General features: G+C 52.1%; 1 protein-coding gene across 4 annotated transcripts in view; it reads left to right on the top strand.

Annotated features, from left to right (window-relative positions):
* SLC39A11 (solute carrier family 39 member 11) overlaps nt 1–23960 on the top strand; it is a 297599-nt gene extending 273639 nt beyond the window's left edge. For all 4 annotated transcript variants that reach the window (XM_033091150.1, XM_033091152.1, XM_033091151.1 and 1 more), the window contains 3 exons: nt 18728–18826; nt 21226–21384; nt 22207–23960. In XM_033091150.1, the coding sequence (XP_032947041.1) occupies nt 18728–18826; nt 21226–21384; nt 22207–22285 (337 nt within the window). In that variant the 3' untranslated portion in view covers nt 22286–23960. The remainder of the gene's footprint in view (nt 1–18727; nt 18827–21225; nt 21385–22206) is intronic.
* Nucleotides 23961–26846: the final 2886 nt, after the last annotated feature.

Below are 26846 nucleotides of genomic sequence, written 5' to 3'. Positions count from 1 at the left end.
CAGCGGATGAATGCATAAACAAAAGAAGGTCTGCCCGTACAATGCAGTATTTATTCAGCCACGAAAAGGAACGAAGTACTGAGGCTCAGTCCAGTCTGGACGAACTTTTTGAAAGTGTTGTGCTCAGGGACAGACGCTACACACGAACGGTCACGTGTGGTGTGATTCCATTTATAATGCCGTCCAGAGTCGGCAAATTCATCCAGACGGAAAGCAGATCAGTCGTTCCCAGGGGCCGGGCGTCCAGGGGGACGGCCGTGGGGCGTGGAGAGTGACTCACTTAATGGGAGCGGAGTTTCCTTTTGGGGTGACGAAATGTTCTGAAACTAGATAGAGGTGATGGTCGCACAATATTGTGAATGTACTAAGTGCCACTGAGCTGTTGGCTTTAACATGGTTAAAACGGTGAATTTTATGTTGTATGTATTTTACCACGATTTTAAAAACCATCCTTCCCGGGTCCCCTAAGGCCACCTCCTACATCAGGCCCTCCCACAGGTGCCTGCCACAGGGCGCTCTGCACAGCGTGGCTGCTGCCGCTCGTGGGCCCACGGTGCCTGGTCAGCGTCCCGTAGGACCCCTCAAGGACCCCTCAAGGACCCTCTTCTCTCCCAGCAGCTCCCGCCTGCCCCTCCCGGATGGGATGCCTGGGGGTGGTTGCCCCCATTGGTGTTGTCAAGTTCTATTCTTTGCTGTATCCCCCTGAGAGAGAATAGGATGAACCCCTAAAATCGCTTCACTCTCATGAGCCCAAGGGCAGGATCTCCTGGGAGCTTCAAAACTCGAGGACGTCCTTCCAGTCACCACCGTTTGGTCTCATTCTCCTTTCCTTGGGGCTTTCTTGTTCCCTTCCCACTGTTCGGAGGAAAGGCATTTCCCATGGGGGGAAAAAACAGCTTACAAATAGTGATTCAGTTCCCGAACTCCCCCCGCAAGATTTACGTAACCCGTAAAGTACTTAAATCCTTACAAACTCCTCACAAGCACGAGTTAAATGGGCTTTTGTGAGCTGAACGGGCACCCAACCTGCCATTTGTAACACGGCCGTGCAGGAAATGTTGCTGGGAGCTCAAAAAAAAGTTTAAACGTTCTGTATTCCAAAAATGCCACTGAAGTTTGGCCTCTTTCCTAATGTCAGTGAATATGGTTGACCCTCTTCTGAGCTGCATAAAGGGAGGAGGCAGACTGAGTTTGGCATTTGGGCTGAGAGGCAATGCACTGGGCTTTGCTGGGCGTGGAGGTGGTGAGGTCCCCAGGATGGCTTTGGTGCTGTGCCATGCTACGTTCTAGACATTCGTTCAGGACGGTAACCAAAGACTTGCAGAAATTGAGCGGGGCCCTTGTGGCTTCATTTTCCCTGTATCACAAGTCTCCACAGGTGATGTGCCTTCTGTAAACACAAGCACCCACTGTGTGCTGTGCAAAGGTATAGAGTGGGGTTTCTCAACCCTGCAACTATTGACATTTTGAAGCAGATCCTTGTTTGTAACGGGCTGTCCTGAGTGTTGTAAGGATGGTTATCAGCACCCCTGGCCTCTTCTTACAGTAGCCAGCGGTGATAACCAAAAAGTGCCTCCAGACATGGCCAGTGTCCCCTGGGAGGCCAAGTCGCCCCCAGTTGAGAACCCTTGGTCTAAGGAACTAGGGGGGACAGTCCCTTTCCCAGATGCCGCAGCCTTTTCTGGAACCCAGCATTCATGCCCACGTGGTGGGAGAATCCTCCAGCAGAGCCAGGACCTGACAGGTGCAAAGAGGGTCCCACGTGGATCTGGCTTTGGCTGGGACAGTACCCTGCTACTGCCTGCGTGGTAGAAGGTGCCTAAGATGGGTGGGGGGAGGGAGCATATTCCTGGAAGGACCTGGAGCTGACCACAGTTCTGTTTCCCCAGAGCTCTGCCCAGGCTGCCTCCTGGGAGCTTTCGGTGAGCCCACCTCTCCTCTGCCTGTGGGGACGGACTCCTGAGGTTCTCTCTGCCCAGGGTGGCTCAGGCTGTTTGGAGCACATAATTCTACCTCTTCCTAAGCTGGAGAGGCCTACTTCAGAAATAGAACTATTTCTCCGTATCAGTGGTTGTCAACGTGTGGCTCCTGGCAGCAACTTGTGGAAAATGTTAATTCTCGGGCACCACCACAGTCGACTGGGTGCTCTGGGGGTGGGCCCAGCAGCCTCTGTTTTAACAGGCCCTCCAGGTGGTTCTGATGCTCCCTGAAGTTTGAGAACCGCTACTGCCCATGAACTTAGCTTATCAACTCTCATTTGTCGGGTGGTAAATACAGGCCACTTCAAGAAAGACCCGTCTCTTCCAGTTTTGAATTTTCCCGGATTGCTATAAACACCGTCCATTTGCGATTTCTCCTCCTCTCTTTTCCTTTTCCCCAAAGGAGAGCTGAGTTCCCGGAGGCACTCATCTCCTGACCGAGGGGAGTGGCGTCTGGTCAGGTGCTGTCCTTTTTCCTTGCAGCATCCACTGTGACGTGACAGGGCCCACCTGCCACTGGGCTTCGTCTCGCACGTGCCTCTGTCCCTGGTCCCTGTGGCCCCATGGTGGCCTCTGGCCCTGGGTTTTATGTACTGAGCTTTTTTCCAGTCCATTGGCTCTCTCTGCCCTCAGCCCCCACCTCCACCCACTAGGGTCCGGAACCCCGGCTGCCTTCCACCCACATCCCCAGGTTGTGATGGGTTCTCTGAGCACCTTCCCTTGGGTTGAGGCATCTGACACCAACCTGTCACTGCTGCCACTTCTTTGCTGAGATCCCTAAGCTCACCCCCAGATTTGGTGATTCCCCGCAAGGACTCACGGTACTTGGCATACAGTCGTACTTGTGGCCAGGATGTATTACCGTGAATACAGCGCAGGCACAGCAAGAGAAGAGGCGCATGGCGCAGAGTCTGGAGGAAACCAGGCAAAGCTTCCGGGATTCCTTTCCCAGAGGAGACACACAGGAGGCGCTTCACTCCTCCAGCAATAAATTGTGACGACCCGTACAAATTATTGTTTACCTGGGAAGCTCATTAGAGACTCAGTGCCAGAAGATTTTACTGGGGGCTGGTCACGCAGGCATCCTCTGCCTGCCACTTACTATTATAAAATTCCCGACTCCTGGAAGCAAAGCAGGTGTTCAGCACCGGAGGCTTTATCCGCACAAACAGTATAATCACAGTAAGCCACTCTGATCAAGTTCCCAGGTGCTCGTCAAGGGCATTGCCAAGGAGAGCAGCCTCAGGCCGGCTCTGTTAGCTCTTTTCTACATACTGCTTTGATCATGATGATGAGGAAAGGAAGAAGCTAGCATTTATTGAGCGCCTGCTGTGGGCCAGGTGCTATTTGCAGCCCTTTCAGTGGTCTCACTAATTTCAACCTCCCAGGGGCCATATTGGAACATTGTGATCATCCAGGCTACATCCCATTGGCACTGGGGACCCCTCCCTCCAGGAAAACTTATCTGGAATTTCTGTTGGAAACACATATATGGGATTTTGACTTCAGAAGGTGGCAAGGAACCAGGGTCCCTCCATGGACCACCCACCCGTGTCTGGGTTTACACCATATCCCTGCCAACCCACCGTGTCTGTGTCAGGCAATTAAGGCAGGTGTTTCTTCCACTTACAGAAGTGTTACACTTTTATTTAAAAACGTATTTGAAGAAAAGAAAGTGAGTTGATTTAAAGTGAGCAGTTGTGGCAGACGTTGTGAAGGTTGATGGGGAGAGACCAGGTCTGGGAAACCTGCCTGTAGGACCTTGGCTGGATGGGATTCCAGGGGACAAGGGACACCTGGCTTGGGGGCAGGGCGGGGTGGGGGGTGATTGGACTCAGAGAGCAACGGCTAGAGACCTGAGTTCTCGGTCAGTTTGCTCAGCCTCCTAGGGGCGTGCCCAGCCCCTTGGCACCAAAGTTCCCCCGTGTGTCTTGTCACATGGAAACCAAACTGTGAAGGCAAAGCAGACTGAGCACGTCTGCTGTAGCTACAGAAGGGAGCGTGGTGGCATGTTGACAGCTGGCTCATTTTGCATGTATATGGCCCAGGAGGGGTTCTTTTTACATGCGTGTCAGACGATTATCTCTTTATGGATAAACATACACCCAGTCTCATACACACACACACACACACACACACGTGCGTGCGCCCTTCCTTCCACCACTGAACCATGTCACAACTCAGGACCATTCACCTCTGCGTACTTCAGCTGCGACTTTTAAGATAAGAACATTCTGGTAGAAACATGGGTGGAAAGATAAAAGCGTACTATTCACAAACAGAGGTATAAAAATAGCCCTCAAGCATATGAGGAAAATGTCGAAACTCACACCTAATTAGAAAAATGCTAATGAAAACAATACCACGATACCATTTCTTACCTATCAGATGGGCTAAATTTAAAAATATGACAACATATTGTGTGATGAGGCTATGGAGAAACCAACTCTCTCATGAATGGCTGGCGGGAATTCAAATGGATATAAAAGCCTTTCTGGAGAAAAAGTTATCAATGTCTAACAAACTACACATGCATTTTTCTTTGATCCAAGATTCAAGTCTTAGGAATCAATCTGAAAATACACCTCCACGAACATGAACATACACATATGTACAAGGTTATTTATGCATTGCAACACTGTTTGCAATAGCAAAATGTGGGCAATAACTCAAGTGTCCTTATATAGGAGAGCAGGTGAGTAATCTGCAATACGTCCACACAGTGGAATATTATGCAGCTCTACAAAATGACGGGGAAGAGCTCTGGGAACAATTTGGGACGATTTCCGGGATATCTTGTTAGTGAAAAGGAGTATCTGTAGTATGCTACCGTTCCTGTAAAAAAGAAGGGGAGTTAAGAGAATATACACATATCTACCTGTTTATACCAAAGATACAGGAAGGATAAACCAGAAACTAAACAGATTGCTTCCTCGCAGAGGGTAGACGGGAAGGCAGGGGCTGGGGACAGGACAGCCCCCTTGGTTTTTACAGTGATGTAACATGCTGACTTCCAGGGTTTGATCACTGTACTATGGTTATAGAGGCTGTTAACAGTAGAGGAGTCCGGGTGAGAGGGATAAAGGAGCTCTCCCAATTATTTTTGCAACATTTCTGCAAGTCTAAAATTATTTCAGAATAAAAAGTAAAAAAAAAAAAGTATCTGGCGCGTAGTAGGAAGGCCAAATGTGTGATGAGTAATTCAATTTGTGTATTAAATTATTGGAGAAGTCTTGAAGTAAAGCAACTTATTTAACTTTGGGGGTGAGGTCGGGAAAGAATAGACGGTCTTCCGCATAAACACACTATTGAGTATCCTGCCTAAGAAATTTACAATCAGCTAACACACTGACCCTATCTAGTGTTTCTAATGATTCCCGGATGTCCTTGATTGATGTGGTGGTTATTTGGGTGATGCATTTGGTTGTCTTGTCTCCTTAAATCTCCTTTCATGGAAGCCCGAGTCCCTACGTTTTCTGTCCCTGATGACACCGACATTTTGAAGAGGCCAGAGACCTGGCTGTTTTCGATAGGATGCCGTGGGGAAGGAGATTTCCCCCATCTCTGCAAACGCGTATTCACACAGGATGGTTCTTCTGAAGTCTCAGTTCTCATTTGATGGGCTCGGAGCCCCATGTCCCCCTAAGTGACTCTTCAGGGGGGACCGAGCCGCTGTCAGCATGATCGTGCTTTCTGAGCTTCCTGGTGGACAGGTCCCGCCTTCCTCCTCCTTTTATGCCCAATCCGAGCCCGTGGTTACGCCCGCCCCTCACTGAGTTTGCCGTTCCTTCCCCTGCAGTGCTCAGTTACCCCTCCTAATTGGCTCCCTCTCCCACCCCCGGTCCCAGGAAAGCTGGCGAGTTCCTTGTACTTCAGGAACGACCCCCGTCGGGGGGCGTCCATCGGAGCCCATTGAGATCCACATAGAATGATAGCCAAGGAATTCTTCGTAGTTACTGACTTGGTCAAGAGAAAAAAGGACACTCGCTCATGCCAGAACCCCGCCATTCATTGGAAATACTAGGAGCCTCTTTTCCTTTAAAGAGAATTAAACAGCATTCACTGATATTTTCAATTCGCTGGGATCTTTTACAGTGTTGGTGCCCCTCCCCCGCCCCCCCGCCCCCCACAGTGGGAAATGGGTAATGGATGGCTTCATGGTCTGAAATATTGCTCTTTATCACAGGGGGTCCCTCATAAGCCGAGGTTACAGAAAGACCCACCCTCACCTGCGCTGTTTCTGTAGCAGTGTGCTGGCAGCGTCGGACGCTTGGGCTCTGGAATCATCACATCTGAGCTGGAAGTTCAGCTGTGCCATGTATGGGCTGGCGACCCTCTCTAAGCCTCAGTGTCTTCATCTATGAAATGGGTTGATAACATTCCCTGCAGCGGTTCATCACCAGAGTGAAATGAGATGAGGTGTGAACAGCGCTTGGCATTGGGCGTGGCACAGGGGAGAGGCTTAGTGAGCCATCCTGGTGCTCTTGCCATGGCAGCGGTTAGCCAGGTGTCTCTGTCATCATCACCAGGCATTTCTGGAAGAAGTGGCTCCGATTAGGGCAGCTGCCCTCTTGGTGTCATTAGGAACACGTGCAAAGCAGCAGGCGCAGAACCTTCCAGCTGCCGGTTATCTCCAGCCCACCCACTGGCACTGGATTCACGGACATGCATCCTGCACCCACCCTCAGCTATCCATATGGAGAAGCCAAGTCGTTTCCCAGTGGCAGAGCTCTGAGTCCCCAGCTAGCTAGACAGGAAGCCCCCAAATAAACAGCCCTATAGAATGAAAAGATGCCTTTTTGTTAGATTTCTTTCCAGTGTCTCACCTGGTTTTCTTAAAGTCTGGTCTGCACTCAGACATCAGCAGCTGCGAAGTTGCACGTGGGTAGAACCCCACATCTCCTTGTACCCGCTCCTTGCACTGCCCGTCTTTGCTAGCTGAAGAGACAGCAGGAAGTTCAGAACCCCTGAAACTCATTTCATTTACAAAGAGATATCATTCCTCTTTGTTCTGGGAGCCCAGGCTGGTTGTCAAACAACAGAGTACATATTGACAAGCAGCTCTCTCATCCCAGCCACAGCCACGAGGGAAGGAAGCTCGTTCTAACTGCATGCAAATAGCCAGCAATTTCTTCTCACCAGGCCAGCAATTTCTCACTTCTCACCAGGCTTGCAGTTCAGTTACTCTCCCTGAAGGAGGAGGAGGAGCAGGTGGTGTTCAGCTTTGAACTTGGTCCACATGCCCCAAGGATAAGTGAAGGTATAGTTTGTTCTAAACAGGGAGGGCGGGGGTGGGGGGGAATCCCTGTTCTGTAAATTGTGTTGGCTGGGAGCCAGGCAGAGGGAGCAATGTGACAGAGACCACAGTCAAAGGCTATTGAGAGCGTCTGTTATTCAGCAGCAGAGCATTCAGCCTCTCAGATGGTGCCCAGCAGATTGTTTTGCGGGTGGAAAAGAAAGGAGCCTTTCAACCCCTCTCGTTTGGCCTGCCCTGCAGTTTTCGCTGAGCAGCCGTTTCGAAGTTTCCTCTTGGAATGATTGGTTTATGCTGTCCAGATGTGCACAATGTGACGGTTTTGTTTTCTGGTTTCCCAGATGTGCACGGAAAGGAAAATGAGCTTTAGCAAAGGCAGGGGCCTGTCTCTGCAACCCCGGGAATCTGGAGAGGCCACAATGCCGTCGTTGTGTAGGAATCACAAAGCTTAGGGTCTGGAAAAGAGCTTACAGGTCGCCCAATTTAACCTCCTTATTCTCCAGCCGAAGAGACCGAGGCCCAGGAGGGTGTGGCATACTCTCCGCTGACTGATTGCCTCCAGCTGGGAGCTGACAGGACACCGGCCTTGCTAGACTCACAGGCCCGTATCTGTACGCACGTCTGCTTCCGCTCTGTGCACCTGGCACTCTTCTGGGTGCTTGGGACACACTGTTGAACAGACAGACAGAATCCTAGCTTGTTCTGATGCCAGATGAGATGTGGGGAAAGAATGAACAACAAACATAAAAAATAGGTACATTATATGGGAGGTTGGAAGGTAAGATTTGCTATCAAAGAATAAAGCGGAGAAGGCGGAAGATAGACTAGGGTTAACCAGGCATGGGGGTGCTGTGGTTGTTTACAATTTTAATTAAGAGGGTAGGTTGCATTGAGAAGGTGACTCTCTTAGTGACCTATTGCAGTTCAAAGAGTGGTGGCTTAAACCTGTAAACATTGTATCACATTTTATGTGGGTTAGGAATCGGAGAGCAGCTTTGCTGAGGGTCCCTGCTCAGGGTCTCCCTTGAAGTTGCAGTCAAGAGGTCGGCAGGGGCTGCTGTCGTCTGAAGGCTGGATCGGGGCTGGAGGATCCCCGTCCATGATGGCGCCCTCACGTGGCTGTTGGTGGGAGGTCTCTGTTCCTTGTCACATGGGCACCTCCATAGGGCCGCCGGAGGGGCCTATGACATGGCAGATGGCTTACCCCAGATCTAGCCGTCAAGAGAGACAGATGGAAGTCGCATTGTCTTCTATGGCCTAGCCTTGGAAAAGCCGTAGGACCTAGTCTTAAAGGAGGTGAAGAAGTGAGGCATAGATATGTGAGAAGGAATGTTCCAGTAGACATGCCCTAAGGTGGGAGTAACCAACGATGCTTGCAAAGGAGCATGGAGGCCAGATGGCTGGAGTGGGAGGAGCCAGGGGGAGAGCACTAGAAGAAGAGGTCAGAGAGAGGATGGAGGGCGGGAACACGCAGGTCACTGCAGCCAGGGGAAGGGCATGGGCTCTGCCTCCAAGTGAAATGGGAACTCGCAGAGTGGAGGAGCAGCACAGGCAGACACGGCAGATGCGCAGAGAACAGAACAGACTGTAGCGGGTAAGGGGAGAAGCAAGGAGACCAAGTAGGAGACCGTCCCTGTGAACCAGGAGGGAGATGGTGGACACTTCCACCTGGCTGTAGGAATGGGGGATTCTGGACAGTTTAGGATCTTGGAGGTCAGACTGGGTGGGGGCGGGGGTGATAGACAGAGTGGCCAAGAATGGCGCAGGGTTTATGGTCTTCCTTCCCCGAAGCTGCCACTGGCCAGTTTTCCTCTGTGGCCACTTCCTGCTGAGGTAGAAGAGGGCTTGGAGCCCAGCGCTGTTTCGCTTACTGCAGTGACCCGTGCTGTGTTCTTCGGTTTGTCACTCACCCTTTGTGGGCCTGGGTTACTACAGAATGGAAAATGAACGTATACCTCCTAAGTGAAAGCTACAGTCAGTGTTTATGAAGGACCTTAAAGCTCTTTAGAAGAAAGTGCCAAAGTGCTGGAAAATTTTTTAGTGGTTTGCAGCGGTATTTTGCGTGCTGGAGAACCAAATGTTTTTGTTGCAACCCCTCCCGTAAAATGTTGCTCCAGCTAATGTGCTGACTGAAGCATTGGGCAAATAAGAAACTGGAGTGAAAGGAGATGTCGGGGGCCAGGTGGGGGCGAACTTCGGGATCCTGAGGAAACAGTGTATCCATAACTCCCAGCCAGTGGTGTAAGGAATGGACCCCGACCCCGATGCCAAGCTCCGCAGGAGATGACAATGCAAAGCACCCAAACTGTCACATGACCCTCCCCTGGGGTCTTACAGGCGCACAAGTGATTATTATATAAAGTTCAAAAGCAGGCACAGCTACACCGCGCCCTGCGAGGTGAGCAGTGAGGCTATGACTTCCCTGGGAGAATTTCGGCAGGGCAGTGATGAACAGGAAACCGAGGGTTGGGGGCGGTCTGGGGGTGCCGGTAATGTTCCATTTCCTGATCTGGGTGTGGGTTTCCTTACATCCATTGAGTTTTTGAAAATTCATCAAACGCAGCATTTGGAATCTGTGCTCTTCTCTGCAGGTACATTCAACGGCAATAAAACATCTTTATTAAAAGGCAGTGGGAAGTTACACATCTCCCCAAAGTGTAACACCCCTCCCCCGCCAAGACCTGAACTCCTGCCTTTGGAGATTCCTTACTGTGTTCTCCAAGGCATTGTTTTAAAATTCCAAACCCCTTAAGGAGAACTAACCAATACGTTGGCCCTTGGTCACTGACTCTCGTCTCAATTAGGAGACAAGAAGGCATAGCTTAGTTTTGCCTGTTGGGGACGTTTTGTAAATGAACTCACAGCATTGACTATTTTGTGAGTAGTTTCTTTCACTCAGAATTGTGTCTGAGATGCCTCATCCTGTTGCACGTAGCCGAAAGTTATTTGTTCTCATTGCTGTGTGGTGTGTGAATGGAACACAATTACTTATTCACTCTGTAATTCACGGACATTTGCTTAGTGTCCAGTTTGGGGCGTATTATTGATACAGCCCCTGTGAACCTCCTAGTATCTACCTTTTAATGAATATATAATGCATTGTTCTTGGGTGGATACCCCCAGGTGCCTTTTAAATCACACACACAGCCTCATACCTGAGCAATGCAGGGCATTGATTTATTCTCTGGGGAACTTAGCAGTTAAAGATCCCCAGGACATCCCTCAGGGAGTTAGAGATCAAGGATTTACCTGGGAAAGATCAAGGAGGTACCTCTCGGCAAGGAGAGGTGTGCAGGGGTGGCCTGAGTCACCTTCAGACCCCACCCTGCCTTGTGGCGTGACTTCCTGGGCTCTTCCCCACCCACTGTGGGGAGGGCAGCTGACATGATGGGCACGGAGGGGTCATCTCATCTTTCCAGCCGGTGGCAGTAAGCCTCCCAGAACCGAAGGAAGGGGGTGAGGGAGGCTCCCTTGCGTGCCGAGCCAGCCCCACTGAGCAGGTAGGGCCTGGCAGCCCTTCAGGGAACATCCAGCCCCTTCCCACCTGCAGGCTCATCAAACACCTCGACAGGCAGCCCCAGTGAGAAGCTGGTGATGTCATCGCCAAGCCCGAACAATCAGGCCTTTCACGGCAGGACGATAACAATCAAAACAGTATGTAAGGGCCTGCCACGCAAGAACACACACGCTCCTCGCACAGGGGAGGATCTGAAAGCGACGTGAAGCGGGGCTTGTCAGGAATATGCTGTTCTCCTTTCACAACCGGAGGCCAGAGAACACAGCCTGGGGAGCAAGGCTGTGGGTTGCAAGGACACTCACTTGCCAGTTCTCAGAGAAATCCACGACACTCCCAGCCTGCCCCCCCACCCAGGAGGCCTCGCTCCCAACCCTAGCACTGAACCCACCACCGAGCAGTAACCTGCGGTTGGAGTTTGAGCAGGAATGTCCCACTGTACAACTCCAAGGTGCACCATCCACAGAGAACACATGTGCGAGGTGCCCCAGAGGGGCAGAACCCTGAGGTTCCATGCCTTCAGAACGAGGGAGCAGAGGCCTGGTGGCCCTTGAGGGCTGTTTGCACCTTGGATCCCAGGGATCGGTCTTGCCACAGCTAAGTTCCGTGGAAGATTCTGGTGCACTGAGCTTGAAATTCTCAGACAAGATACGAGATCAGATGTTTTCCTTGCTTGGTGTGAGCGGTCTCTGGGGTTCAGATATTTGGTGGGGTAGCAAACTCACTGAGAAGTGGTTCTCAACCAGGGGTGATTTGGCTCCGTAGAGACATTTTTCAATGTCTAGAGACATTTTTGGTCATCTTGACTAGAAGTTTGCTGCTGGCATGTAGGGGGTACAGTCCAGGGGTGCCCCGAAAGGTTCTACAATGCACAGGACAGGCCCCCACAGAAAGGAAGGATCCAGCCCACAGTGGCCATAGTGGCAAGGTTGAGAACCCCTGTTGTTCCAACCCCGTTAACCTGAAGGTCTCTGGTTAACGTCTCCCCCATCCGGTCTGCTCTCCTTGTCTCCCAGAGCAGGCCAGACCTTTAGCTCACCGGCTGAGTGGGCAGAAGGCAGTGCCTGATCCCCTGCTGAGGATTTGAACCCAGGTAACTGTCGCTATGATGGTTTGATGGCTCTGTGCGTCCCTGCTGACTCTTCGCAGCTGGGTAACCTTGGGACAAGTCACTTCCCACATCTGTAGAGTGGGGTAACAATGGCAGAAAACACTTAGGAGGTAGTGGAGAGGGCTAAGCATGCTGCTACACGTAACATGCTTACAACCATGCCTGACACTTAGTAACACTCAATAAAGGGCAGCGATCATTATCGTTACTTTTATTCTAGCCGGAGGGCCTCGCGCTCCCTCTCATGGGTGTGGCAACGAAAGATGAGCTGGTTTCGGCCGCAGGTTGTTGCAGCGGGGTCTGCCGTGCTCCACGCTCCGTGCTGCTTCTGGCACATGCTCTGCGCTGCTGCCAACACGCACTGACAGCTCTCCCCCAGCTCCAGGCCTGAGACATTCTAAATGTCTAAAGTCGAAAGGTTGAATGGAGGCAGCTAATTAATGGATTTCAAGGAAATCCGTCCAAGCGTCCCATTCAGCACAGGGGTCTTCCTCCAAAGATGGGGTGCAGACCCCGGGGGTGGAACCCCACACTTGGCCCCCGAGGTGGGGCTGGGGCATAGAGCACTCAGTCAGGTTTTGCCTCAAAAGCCAGTAGACTCAGCTGTCCTCAGGGGGCATTCTTAGAAGATGCATGTCATGGAGAGATGAGCTTTGACTCCAGTCATTTTTCAATCTTTGTGTGTTGGCTTTAAGCTGGGGCAGGGGAGAGAAAGGAAGGCCTGGGTCACCCTGCCTCCCATGCCACACCTTTGCTGGTGCCACTCCTTCCTCCCGCAGGAAGTGCTTCCCCCCCACGGTCTCTCTAGCTATTAAAATGACCCCCACCCTTCCATTGTGAGTGTCACTTTCCCCACGAAAGTGTCCCAGATTGTCTTTCTCTGCCAGACTGATTCTCCCCTTATGCTTTGTGCTTCTCGTACGGCCCATGGCCAGCTCTGTGCTGTCCTGTGGTTCTTTGCACACGGGCCTTTTTGCCCTCTATTAGATTGGCAGTTGCTTGAAGGATGGGGCTCTCTTCAGCATCTTCTGTGTTGCATCAGCTCTTGCACACACCCAGGGCCACGCGGTGGAGTCTCGAATCACTCCTGACAAGGGGCTCCCAGCTGCTCGTCAGTTGCTATTTCTGGCCTTGGTTCTGACCAGGAAGCCACAGAATCAAGAAGGTGAGCAGCATGAGTTAGAGAAGAGATGTGTGTGACGTCGGGAAGATCTCCAGGGAGTGGGGGCCCCAGGGTCCGTCAGCCCTGCATCATTCGGGAAGCGCAGGCAATTTTAACAGTAGCTGCCATTTAAGAAGCACTCATTCTGGGCGGCAAGCGGGGACCAGCACCTCACCGCGATTGTTCCGCAGCCAAAAAAGAACCCTGAAAATGGGAGCATTTTATGTCCATTTTACAGATAAAGTGAAGGCCCAGTTTCCTGTAGCTTGTACTTGGTCACAACAGCGCCTGGGGGGGGGGGGGAAGGGGGAAAAGGAGTGGGGGGGGGAAGGGGCGGGGGGAAGGTGGGGGTCTCCACCCAGGTGTGTCTGGCTCAACCACTACATGCTCTCCAAAGACATTGAACTTCTCCATGCCTTTGTTTTCTACCTGAACAATGACATTGTTGAGCAAGGGACCTGTAAGTGCTCTTGCAGCCTGAGTGAGTGTTCTCTGACTAACTCTGGGGTCTGAGCTGGAGCGAGATGCAGGAGATGAGAAGGCAGCCCCGGGCAGAAATAGGGTGCGGCCTCCAGTTCCCTCCAGACCTCTAAGAAAGAGCAGGAGCATCTGCCTACTGTGGCCTTTGTTCCAGTCGCTGGCCACTTGGGATTTGAGGTATCTGTAGATAAGGGCAGGGAGGCCCACTCTAACTAGCAGGCTGGCAACCAGCATTGCATGTGAGGCAACTGGAAAAGCAGCATGCACACTGGAGAATGGGCACCGTCTCTGCCTGCATCCCCTTGGCAGCCCTGATGGATCCGGCCCCCTCCATTTGCTGGGGGTCGGTTTTCATGAGTGAGCCCAGTGCCTTCCCACTCCCACCCAGGTCCTCCCACCCCTAAACAGCATGAAATGTCCCTTTATGTCCCTGCCCCAGACAGAGATCAAAGTGTCTGCCGCTGTCACTGCAGGGAGGTCATCTCTCCTGCCCCTGCCATGCCTGGCCATCTCGGAGCTGGGCTGGAGCTGAGAGACCCACATGGACGCCCTGGCACCCATGGGGCTGGTGAGGGCTGGAGGGAGATACATCTAACTGGTCCAGGAGTGGTTGGAACTTGCATGGACCATCAGTGTTGGATGGGACCTTCTTCAAAAGCATCAGCTCAAGACAATGTGACCTCTGCATCGCAGCACGCGAACTGCATTCAGGGAATTCTGCCCGCTTCGCACACTTGCTTCACTGCCAATGAGAAATTCTGAGAGGTCAGAGAAAGCATTGCTACTCACCTCCTCCCCTCCATCGGAGTGATGCTTGGTCATCTTCCTTCTTGCCATTCTCTCTTCTAGTGTAGAAATTAGAAAGAAAAAAAATCAACGTCTTAGGAAATGGACTTAAAAACAGCCTCATTTCCCTTAGCACTGGACTGGGTCGCCCCTTCCTGGCAAATTCCGGTTCCTAAGGGAAAGGAAAAGTCTGAAGGACCCAAGTCGGCTCCTCACCGGAACTGCTCCCCACCCCCCACCCCCACACACATACACACAGACTCTGGGCTCACCTTCCCAGGCGACACCTCTCAGGGAGGCTCTTGTCCCCCAGGAGTCATCCATCCCATAGCCCCTGCAGTGACACCCTCCCCCCTGCCTCTCTACCCCCTGACTCTCCCTCCTCCCCTGCCCCTGCTCTCCCCATGCGTGGCCTTCCCTGGCTCTTTTCACAGAATCCCCTCCCTGTTACTCCCACTCAGTCCTGGGTGACAGGTCCCTGTGAGGCTTGGCTTCACCCCACCGAAGGGCAGGGATACCATCAGGGGACAGCCTGTGGTTCCTTTGCTCAAAGAGCCCTTCACTCCCACTTCCCTCTTGCCACTCGTTTGCTGTGGTCCAGACTGGTGACAGTGTCTGTACTCCCGCTGGGAAGAGCAGGACAGGAGACAGCGGCTTCACTGTCTTCCCAAGGGCAAGGCTTTGGGTTTGCCCTTGCTTTGTAATCCTGCTTTGAGTCTTCATAGCCTCTCGTTTGGACTTGTCCTTCCCAAAGTTAAAGGATGGAGGGGTGGCCCAGCAAGCTGCACTGCCTCAGCATGCAGGCGGAGAGTGTCCTGTAGTGTGGGGGTAATGGGGAGAGCTGGGGAGGGCTGCAGGAGAGAGGGAGCTTGTTCAGGGCTTCCCCAGCATGCTGCACGTTCCCCTCTTTCACAGCGTCCCATCCCTGCTTGCCACTCGGCCCCCATGGCTCCTGAGTCCCCTCCCAGCTCGCATTTCCGAGGGACCAGGCCTGCCAACCTGACCCCCTGCTCCCTTCTGCTCCGTCCCCCTTGGGTGGCCGTTACCCCATCAATTTTGTGGATACATCCTGTCTTCCTAATGACCCTCCGCTTGGAGGCTCCTGCGCCTTGTTTCCAGGATCCCCTCCAGGGCCCCCCAGTTCAGGTTTTGTGCCCAGAGAGCACCTAGTTGCAGGCTGCCCGACACATTCACAGGTGGCCACTGGTGTCCTCAGCTCCTAGCCGGGGCCACCCTGCGATGCTTCTCAGCTGTCAGGATTGGGGGAAAGGGCTCCTGAGTCGGAGACAGGTGCAGCCACCACCGTCATCCTCATCCCCTTGCATGACGTCTCAGGTTAGTGGTTCTCCACACCGTCAGCACCTTGTTCAAACCTGCAGACCTGGGCCTGACACCACAACCGTCAGTCAGAATTCCCGAGTGTGGCGCCCGGCACCAACATTGGCTAAAGCTCCCTGGTGACCGGAGTGTGTAGCCAGGGCTGAGAGCTTGGGGTTTAATTCACAGTCCAGAGCTGATACACGTGGGCAGGGGACCAGAGGGCGTGGAGGGGACTGAGCCCGTCCATTGGGTCACGCCTGCCTAGTTGACATCTAACATGCACAGCATACAGCAGAGCTAGGGAGCGTGGTGGGCCAGTGTGTGTGTGTGTGTGTGTGTGTGTGTAGAGGACAGCCAAATTAACGAGGGACATCCATGGACGTGGAAGGGCAGAGAAGCTGTGGTCCAGCCCTTGCTGTGGGTAAGAGCCCAGGAGCACTCAGGAGAGATTCTGTGGTCCCCCAGTGGTGGTGCCCTGCTGAGAATGACCTAGCAGGATCCCGAGGGTGGGGCAGCGGGTTGGGCAGCAAGCCCTATGCCAGAGCTGGGGCAGGGCAGAGGTAACACAGCTTGCCAGAGATAGAAGAATGGGGTTTCTGTGCTGCTTATCAGGACGGTGGCTCCCGGACAGGATGTGGAGGAAGCTTCCACAGCCCGCCTGTCGGATGGCTGCAGTCAGCGCCATGTCACGGTGAGGACTTTGGACGGGGCGCCCCACCTTGGCTTGCTGGTGACACTGAGCTGACAACTCTCCACGGTTGGGCTGGGATAAGCTATGCACCTGCCCATGAACACGAGGGTAGATGATGACCGTGGACGGTGAACCAGCCACAAAGTGCTATTTCCACATCCACCAAGGGCCTTAAGACCTGGTCTGACACCTCGACCTTGCTCATTGGAAGACCCTCATTGGGTCTTTATTTCCATCTCGTCAGATCTTTCTGTAGCCACTGAGATATTAGGGCAGAGGTCGGCAAACTGCAGGCTATGGGCCTAATCTGGCCCACCACCTGACTTTATAAATAAAGTTTTATTGGAACACAGCCCTACTCATTTGTTTACATTTTGGTTGCTCTTCCACTACAATGACAGAGTTGAGTAGTTGCAACAGAGACCCAGGGGCCCTTAAAGCCTAAAATATTTATGACCTGGACCCGTGTGGTACCCCGTGGCATGTTTGAACCTCTTCATCTCTAAGAAGTGAAAGGAGAGAACTGCCTTGGATGATAGTCTGGGATCCGATGAACCCCCGGGAGAGGTCAGTGGACACGATGCAGCCAGGTGCCCTTTGTGGACGTGGCCTGGGTCAGGTGGGCAGGGGTGTCTTCTTGCCCATCCACTTCATTTTATGAACAGGTGCTCCAGGTGAGTGATGTGTCATGCCTAAGACACCAGAACATTTCTTTTATTAAAGAGTAAATAATACTTTTTCAGATGCCATCAGTTTGATGAGCTGATGGGTGAATGTTGAAGGGACATGTTGTAAAGTTGTCAAGAAGGAACAGGATCCGAGTTCACTAAATGAACCACATGCAAACCACGTGTTGAGAAGTCCAAGGTTCTGGTGGGGTCGGCCTTTTCCTAAGAGTCTCCTTGACCTGGCAGCCGCCAGGTAGAGGCTCCCTCCTCCCGTGTGTGTGGGACCGTGAACCCCGTATATGGTGTGTGTGTGCATGAATTGGGGGGATAAAAGCCAACACAGGCTGAGATTCAAGCCCTCAAACAGAAAGATGAAATATTAAACCCTGAGGATTATCCTCTGTCTTTGCTGGAGGACAGGACAGGAGGCTGTGGCCAGAGCCGGCCTAACGGGACCGTCCAAGGCAGCACGTGTGTCCCTGTCCCAGGGGCCTGGGGTGGGTGAGTGGGCAGGGAGGACAGGGTGGAGCCTGCCAGCTGGTCTGCAGCACACCTTTGCCACTGTCCAGAGTTGGTGGGTGGGTTCCACCTGTCCGCAAGGGGGACAGAGGTGAGCAAATTGACTGGAAAGCCAAGTGACAGCGGAGCTTCCCTTTTCTGTCTGCTCCACCCACGGTCCCTTGGTGCTCATGCCCAGCATTGTCTGCTAGGCGGCACCCTCTTCTCACGCCCTTGAGATCTTTGGGGAGCAGATGGGCCCGCCGTGGAGGGGCTGCCCCAGGGACCTACCTGGGCAGCCAAGGTAGAGTCTCGTCTGGGGAGATGCTCTAAAACTGCCTTCCCATTGCATGCAGACTGATGCTGTTTCTTTCCCATCAGGCTTTTGCTTTCTCTGAAGGTTGACGTTCAGTGTGTATAATGAGGGTTCTTCATTCATGAGTGTGCCCCAGGGAGACAAGCTCCCTGGGGATCACAGCTGCATTTGCACCTGGCTCGTTCCGTTCCTCCCTTCCTTTGGCACGCCCACAGCTGGTCTGTGTGCAAAGGAGGCTCTCAGGGCTTGGCTCTGACCAACTGACCGATGCGTACAGCACAGCCCCGCAGTGTCCCACAGAGGCAGGCGAGACAGTGACAGGCACCACAGGGGCCCCAAGAAATGCCGTCCCAGTGCTAGATCCACACGGAGAGTCAGTCCATGGGGAAGCCGAGCCCAGACCCAGGATATCTGGGCCACTGCTGGATTCTGCATCAGTACGTCCTTGTCCCATTTCTGAAGTTGCTTCTAGATAAATTGGGATCTGTCGATCTCCATGGCAGAAGGGAATGGAAACCAAAACGTACTGAGCTGCTCACATGTGTTAGGAACTGGACAGGCATTCGGTCACTGGATCACAGCGATCCTTCATGGTAGATGCAACCTCTTCCATATGATATAGGAGGACCTGAGGCGTAGAAAGTTAAATGATGGGTGCAAAGTTAAGTGGCAGAACACGGCCCTCCTAGCACTCAGCCGTGTTCTCTGCTGAACTGTAGCATCGTAAAGAAGCGTCCCCAAGGACTGAGGGCAGCATCCATGTCACCCCTCCCTCTCCTTGTGTTCTCCACCTACACACGTGTCCTGACCTTTCTCCTTCCTCCACCTGCCACAGGTCTCACCTGGATCTTGAACACCAAAGGATGCCTGGGGCCTAGGCCAGGGGCTCCCATCTGTGGGCTGCTCGCTTCCAGACGACCATCTTCATGTGTCTTCTTGGTCTTTCAGGAACTTAGCCATTGGAATTGGGATCCAGAATTTCCCCGAGGGCCTCGCTGTCAGCCTCCCCTTGCGAGGGGCTGGCTTTTCCACCTGGAGAGCCTTCTGGTAAGTGGTCAGAGCATCAGCGCTCAGAGGCCAGGGTTGTGGCAGACGGAAGGCTCAAAGCGGTCCTCCGTGCCAGCTTCTTTCTTTGGAAACAAGCTCTTCTGACCTGGAAGCGAATGAGGAGTTTCTGGTAAACACCCACTATCTGCCTGAATCCCGCACTCCCAGGGCTGGGAGGAACCTCAAGAAACTCATCTCTTGACCTGTAGCCTTTGCATAAACCGGCCCAAATGGCCGTGTTTCTATCTCAGAGCCCCTCCTAGGAGAGCCACGCCATGTCCATTCCGGGTTAGGTTTTCTCCCCTTTGGGAAGGAAGAACTGAGGTGGACCATTTTTCTGTTCTGCTGTCACATGCCTTCACTTAGGCTCCTGATACCTTGACCTGTCCCGAGAGTCATTGCAGCAGCTCTGGGGAGACGATACCTGTTGTGCTCATGCCTGGTATTGTATAGTCCCCAAAGGGCTTGCTAGCCTATCCCTTAAGTTTGCCTTTTCAGTGACATAGAAGGTGAGTGCCCAGTGTTCAGAGGAGGAAACCATGGCCCAGAGTGTAGATGACCAGCTGGCTCCTCAGCGGTGACTCCAGGACTGAAAATCTCACCTTCTGCCCCTCGGCTCAGGACTCTGAGCCTCAGAACACCTCTTTGTTAAAACCATCACTGCTGTAGAAAGTACGGTCAGAGCATTAAAAGGGCTGGTAATAACCACGATAAAAATGCCTTCCATTTTATAGGGCCTACGACTGACAAGTTCCTACACAGACTTAAATTATGTGATTTCCACCCTCTATTATCTGTCTTCATTGTTGGCATCTGTAGAATAGAGGATCCTGGGGAGGGCAGGGTAAAATGGCCTTCGAAGTTATTTTCATAATGCAAGTTCCATGAGCCTGAGGCAGTAAACATCATTTCCTACAGTAGAAGTACCACGAGAGGAGGGGAGGGAGTAGGGGGCGTCTAGACCCTGAGATAAAACTGTTTTTCAGTTCTCACTCCAGTCTGGGCTTGACCTCAAACCGACTTTTTCCTGAAGTGACAAAGCCAAGGTCGGGAATTGTACACACTTAATTGGTGACAGGTCGTGGCCCTCTTAGAGGAATATGTGGTCCAGTGTCTCCCCCATGCCAACCGGCTGCTCTCGGCCAGGGAGAAGCAGGGCAGGTGGGAGTTGGCAGTCCCCACAAGTTGCCCTTGCTACCATCCCATCGTCTGGGGAGGCTGGCCAGAGAAGTCGTCTCTCACTCCCATTTTACAGATGGAAACGTTGAGGCTCAGGCAGTATTATATCTTCCCAAATGGTCACAGCAAGGGACAGTGGGAAAGATGTCCCCATTCCATTTCTATCACAGGTGTCTCTTGCCAGTGAGACTCAGCTGTGGAGTGCAGGTACCAGCTTATCTGCTGCACTCTGAATTCTCAGTGCTCGTGTGGCTGCTGTTTTAATCAGGGCTCATTCGATTTTGAGCAAGAGACCCACTCGTACTAGCTCAAATGAAGGGATTTTTTTTTTCTTTTAAAAGGAGAACTCTCACCTTAATCCAAGATGGGGGTTGTGGGGACACAATATACAAACACATGGCCAGGTAGGCCACGTCCTCAGAAGAGGTGGGTGGGTGCAATTTCTTCGGAAGGGGTGCCGTTGTGGCCTGAATCCCCAAACATGCCAGGCACAGCTGTCCTCAGGAAATGCCCATAATGTTGCTAATCAGTGCCCTATCCTTCAAAAGACAATGTCGGCATCGAGTGATGGATATGTGTATCTGACGTGTATCCATACGAAGGGATATTATTCAGTCTAAAAGGAATCAAGTGGTGATTCATGATGCACCTTGAAAACACTGTGCTCAGTGAGAAGAGCCGATAAAAAGGACCACATCTGGTATGGTTCCATTTATATGAACTATCCAGAATAGGCCAATCCATAGAGATAAATCGTAGATTAGTGGTTGCCAGTGGCTGGGGGGAGGGAGGAATGGGGAGTGAGTGCAGATGGGTGTGGGGTTTCTTTTGGGGAGATGAAAATGTCCTGGAATTAGACAGTGGTGACAATTGCACCACCTTATGAATATAAACTGTAAACCGCTGAACTGCCACATGAAATGGGTGTCCCATATGTCATGTGACTGACGTCTCAATAATGCTGTCATTTAAAAAAGACAATGTAGGAGACTTAAACCTCTAAAAAAAAAAAAAACCCTAGGAAGGGGGACTCTACTGTAACTGTTAAGAGGGAGCGGGGGAGGAAGAGCAAGTGGTGAGAAAAAGCAGGGCTGCTGAGCCGCCGCGCTCAGATACGACCTGGAATAAATGCCTCCGTTTGTCAGAGTCGCGTGCACAGCCTGAGCGTGTGGAGTGTCTGCCTGACCCCCGCGGTGGCACTGTCTCTGTTCTGTCCGTAGGTACGGGCAGCTGAGTGGCATGGTGGAGCCCGTGGCTGGGCTCTTTGGGGCCTTCGCCGTGGTTCTGGCCGAGCCCATCCTGCCTTACGCGCTGGCCTTTGCTGCCGGCGCCATGGTCTACGTGGTCATGGATGACATCATCCCCGAAGCCCAGATCAGGTTGGACAGCATCCCCGCCCTCATGTGTCCCTGTCCCAGCCGGGGCCCCACTCGCCATGTTTGCCCTTTCTGCCTTTGCCACTCCTTTCTTTATTTCTACTATCTCCTGCGTCCGCCCGATATTACCCCCACCCCCACCCCAACTGTGCTCCCTGAAAGCAAAAGGCAGAGGAGTGGACAGGCGGGTGGGGCAGGTGGGTGGGGAGACAGGCGTGATCCTGAGCACGCACACCCCGCCTCTCCACCCCCCATGAAGCAGGCTAGGACTTTTGCATATCCCCTGCTCCCTTGCTCCCTCTCTGGATTTTCCTGGGGCTGGAACTAGGGGAGAGGTGAGCTCTGTTAGCCAAAGCTATATATCCATGGTCGTTGTCTAGCGACAGGCCAGGTGTCGGGGGCTGGAGGCTTCTTTGTTTCATTTTGGATTTTATAGCGGAATGATTATGAGACTCAATTGTGGTCGGATTAAATGATATCTTCAAGAATTTAATTGGCTCTCTTTATTATTCAAGCATGGATTCCAGAGCCAGGACAGGAGACCTTCGGCAAGTTGCTTAATTCCCCTATGCCTCAGTTTCCCCACGAGTAAAATGGGAATAATAATCGTATGTATCTCATGTGGTTATCCTTTGGGATGCCATGAGTTAACCCACTTCCCTGGCATAGTGTAAGACCCAGTAAATGTTCCCTGTCAATGTTATTGTCATTATTAATAGTAGTAGTATGTTTTCTGGAATTGGACCTTGCAAAGGATGCTTGCAGCTTGGATCATGTTCCAGAGCACATTAAGACCTTACTTTTCTTCCTTTCTTTCCCTCCTAGTGGTAATGGGAAACTGGCGTCCTGGGCCTCCATCCTGGGATTTGTGGTGATGATGTCATTGGATGTTGGTCTGGGTTAAGTGGTCCAGTATCCCGGCCCCGGGAAAGGCAGCACGAGAACATGGCAACGGTTGGCTTCTCCTGGACCCCGAGCCTCTTTCTTCACATTGAAACATTTTTACCTTCTCTCCTTTTCGTCGCATTATCCTGATTGACTCTGATTGTATGCCAATTTTTACTTTTCTTTTGAAGGAGCTAATGGTTTTTTTTGGAATTTCAAGGTGTCCATGGAACTACAGATTTTTGTGTTTTTGTTTTGTTTTGTTTTGTTTTTGCCACTGAATGGATTCTTTCTTCAGTGGGATTACCGAAGACATACAGATCAGGGAAATGTCTGCTTCCGTACCTTCAGTCTCCCTCGCTAGACTCAATGGCAACTCCCCAAGGTCACCTACAGAAGCAAGCTCCCCAGAGAGAAGTCTCCTAAGCATTTTTGCCTAGTGACTTAGAGCAGAATCGTCAGGACATCTCGTCTGTCCCTCCTAACCTTTCACCATCGATCCTCTACCCATCTAGACCAGAACTGGAACGTCATAGCCATACCACCTACTCTCCAAGGCCTAGCAGCCCCCGGAGGAGCATACCTTCCTCTGCCTCCCCCAGGGTGATGGAGAATGGGAGGATGCACAGACAAAGGGAAGAAAATCAGCTAGTCTTTCTCTTTCTCTTTCTCACCCTTTTTTTTTTTTTTTTTTTTTTTAGAGATTGACTCTTTGAAGTCAAAGCAATTAGGACAACTGTGAACACAGTGAGCTCTGTGAAAAGAAAAGAGTGTAGCTTTGATCAGAGACCTGCTCTCTATGGATTCTAAGAAAAAAGTGGTTTGTCATGGTTTTCAAATCCCAAAACACTTATTTTGATCAGTTTGTAGCCTTCCTTTTTCTAAGAGACTTGGGGATACCTGCAAACTGCTTGAACTCAAACCCATTATTTACTTACTGAGGGAGCCACTTAAGCTAATGTAAGTGAATGGAAGACATTTGGCATCTGCCATGGGTCCTTCCTTCTCTGCTGACCATTTGGTCACTTGTCACCTGACCCGGAAGTCTTAAGCTGCAACAGGCTTTCCTGGAATTTGACCAGAGAGCTTAGGATGAGAAAGGAAGAAGGGGTAGGAAAAGAAGAGATGAGATATTTTTACTTTCCCTTGTAAATGTCCATCAGCTCATCGTTGTTTAGGGTCATGAGCCTAAACAATGACTTGAACGAGAGTGGGGGCCAGCGTACTCCCTCATACACAGAGCTCCTCCAGCAGGGGTGATACAGCGGGACTGCTTCCAACCCAGCTAAGGCCTGCCCTCCCCACTGGTCCGAGGAGCAACATGGGACTTTGAATGGGCTCCACTGAGAGGCAGGAAGCCCACGAGCCAGGTATCCAGGCCTTGTACTGTCAACGCCTGCCCTCTGAGTTTACATGTTTGATTGCTTCCAAGGGTGAATACCCCGTGACCTGCTCTGTGAATGCCCTGAGACCCCAAAGGCCAATCTTATGCCCGGCCTATGTATGTTCTTCCGAAGCACTGATGATCAAAACTGAAGACACACATCCAGAGGTTTGATTGGTTGACATGATTTGTTTTGGTGGTTGGTGTATGTGTATTTTTACATCTTTGTATGTAGTTCTACGTAATGTAAACTTCTTTCTGATCGACAAGACCTTATAACTGTGATTCGCGTCAATAAAAGGGATATTGTTGTGGACGACGTGTGCGATGTACAGTCCTTCTCCAAGCTGCTGCTTTCCAGGCTCGATAAGAGGCTTGATAAGAGCTAACCAAAGTTAGTCCAAACATCTTGCCTACCTAACAGCAGTAGAAGCAAAGGAAAGAACTCAGATGAGAAAGGCTAGTTAGATTCCTGGTTGCAAACAAGAGTATCCAACTCCAGCTTACTTAGACAAGGAATTTAATAGAAGGCTGTTGGGAGCTCACGGGATCCAAGAGAGAAACAGGCTTGAAAATGGATTGGATCCAAGAAAGCTAGAGGTCTGGGACCATGGCCCAATCACATCTCAAAAAAAGCTTGGTTTGGGTGCCATGGCCCGCGATGCCGGTCCCTGGATACTGAACGCCACCACTCAAATTGCAGCCCCCTGATGCTGCCACCACCCCCACGGGAATGAACTCCACACTGACCACCGCTCTCACCATCTCCTTCAATCATTCTTGACTTCTCGTCCTATAGAAAATCCCACTTTACTGACCAGGAAGGTGAGGCCCAGGAAGTCTTACTTGCCCAGGTGGCGTGAGCCGGGGGCAGGGTCAGTTCTGCTTTGTTCTGCTTTGCACGAGGATGCAGAAATTGCTTTCCCACTGTCACCCCCGAAGATTTCCGGGAGCAACGTCTTGCACACCTCCACCCTTTAAAAAGGTTGATTGGATCTGTGACAGTTGGGAGCCAACGGGAGCCCAGGGGCTGTTCTTTTCCCCTTTTAAATGGAGGAATGATTATCACAAAGTCACAGATCTTAAGTGTATACGGTTCCACCAATTTTCACCTGCGCCACCCGCCCCAGCTACGCGGCCCGGCGCCCCGACTAGGTGAGGCCTGGCAGGCGCACATTCCCTGGGCGAGGCGCCAACTCGCGGAGTAATTTCCCGGCCTGGGCCTCTCCGGGGCCGGGGGCGTGTCCCGGAGCAGGACGGGAGGGGGGCGTGTCCCGGGGCGGGGGGGCGTGTCCCGGGGCGGGCTCCACCGGCCGCGCCGGCGCTGTTTACCTGCGCGGGGCGGGGCCGCAGGGCGGTGGCGGACGCGCATCCTCGCCAGGGCCTTGCACACAACAGGGAGAGTTCCTGGGACCTGTCTCCCTGGGCCACCCGCTTGCGGAGGAAGGCAAAGCATCCTCTATCACGTGCTTGCCTACAATGAGGCAAATCTGAGTCCGCCAAAGGGACCCCTGGCTTCCCGGGGCTCCCCGCTGTCCGTCTGCGGTCTCATTGCTCCTAGTTTGCCTCTTCCAAGTCCGGGTTTGGGGGATGTAAAGTTGACAATTTCAGGAGCGCTCTTTGAGAGACAAACATAGAAAAGTAGAAACAAAGTTAGGCAAGGGGCTTTGGTAGGGGCGCCTGTGAGCCAGCCTTCCTGCAGCTCAGGCTTCCTCAGCTTTCAGGTAAGTTCACCTCTGCTCCCACACTTTTGATTTACTCTGCTTGAGGGCAGGGCAGGGAAGCCTGCGGTGCTAGGGGATTTGGAGGCTTCTCCCAAGTTGCACCAGACCTATATAGTGAATGCACTTTTCTGTCATCTTCCTAACATAGCCCAGCCCTGCACCTGGGACGAGGGGTGGATGGCAGTGTTTCGTAGACGAGAGAAACACACATCACAGCTTCCCGGTCCTCCAGCAGCAAGAACTAAACCTGGAGGGGGGCTGCCGCCACCTCCTTCCGACAGGATGAAGGAGGGAGGCTGGACCCGGGCTGCCAGTGATAGCTGTGGAAATCAGCACCCCGGAATCTATTCCACCCTCTTCCCTTCTAGATCCCTGGGCTTAACAGTGCCAGGGCTCTGCCAGTGGCTTGAAGGCAAAGGGGCCCTGCATAGCCACCATCTGTTTCTAAGAGAAAGCTGTCACAGAGACCTCTGCACTAGCTGGTGGGGCTGCTCAGCCTCAGGGCACTCTAGCATCCTCTGCACTAGGCCCCTGCCCTCTGTTCCAAGACATGGATGGATGGATGGATGGATGATGGAGTGGATGGATGATGGATGATGGATGGATGGATGGATGGATGGATGATGGATGGATGGATGATGGAGTGGATGGATGATGGATGATGGATGATGGATGGATGGATGGATGATGGATGGATGGATGATGGAGTGGATGGATGATGGATGATGGATGGATGGATGGATGATGGAGTGGATGGATGATGGATGGATGGATGAATGGATGGATGGATGATGGATGGATGGATGGATGGATGGATGATGGATGGATGGATGATGGAGTGGATGGATGATGGATGATGGATGGATGGATGGATGGATGGATGATGGATTGGATGGATGGATGGATGGATGGATGGATGGATGATGGAATGGATGGATGGATGGATGGATGATGGAATGGAATGGATGGATGGATGGATGGATGGATGGATGGATGGATGGATGGATGGATGGATGGATGGATGGATGGATGGATGGATGATGGAATGGATGGATGGATGGATGGATGATGGAATGGATGGATGGATGGATGGATGGATGGAGGGATGGATGGATGATGGGATGGATGGATGGATGGATGGATGATGGAATGGATGGATGGATGGATGATGGGATGGATGGATGGATGGATGATGGAATGGATGGATGGATGGATGATGGAATGGATGGATGGATGGATGGATGGACGGGCGGGCTGAAAGGCCAACTGGATTGTGTTGGCCCAAGGAAGAGCATATGAGTCTTTGTACAGGGTAAGCCTTGGGATCTGTATCCCAGCATGCCTGTACCCCATGTTCCTCCCCCAAATTAAAATACCAGACTGGAAATTTGTGGGGTCCTTTCTGACATAATCCCTACTGTCTGGCACACTGTGAGCCATGAAGTTGGTAAGTCTCCCAGTGGCCTCTGTCC

This window comes from Rhinolophus ferrumequinum, chromosome 21 (genome assembly GCF_004115265.2).
Source record: "Rhinolophus ferrumequinum isolate MPI-CBG mRhiFer1 chromosome 21, mRhiFer1_v1.p, whole genome shotgun sequence".
Classification (NCBI taxonomy): Eukaryota; Metazoa; Chordata; class Mammalia; order Chiroptera; family Rhinolophidae; genus Rhinolophus; species Rhinolophus ferrumequinum.
The sequence above is the reverse complement of the archived record's forward strand: the minus strand, read 5'-3'. Positions and strand labels throughout refer to the sequence as shown.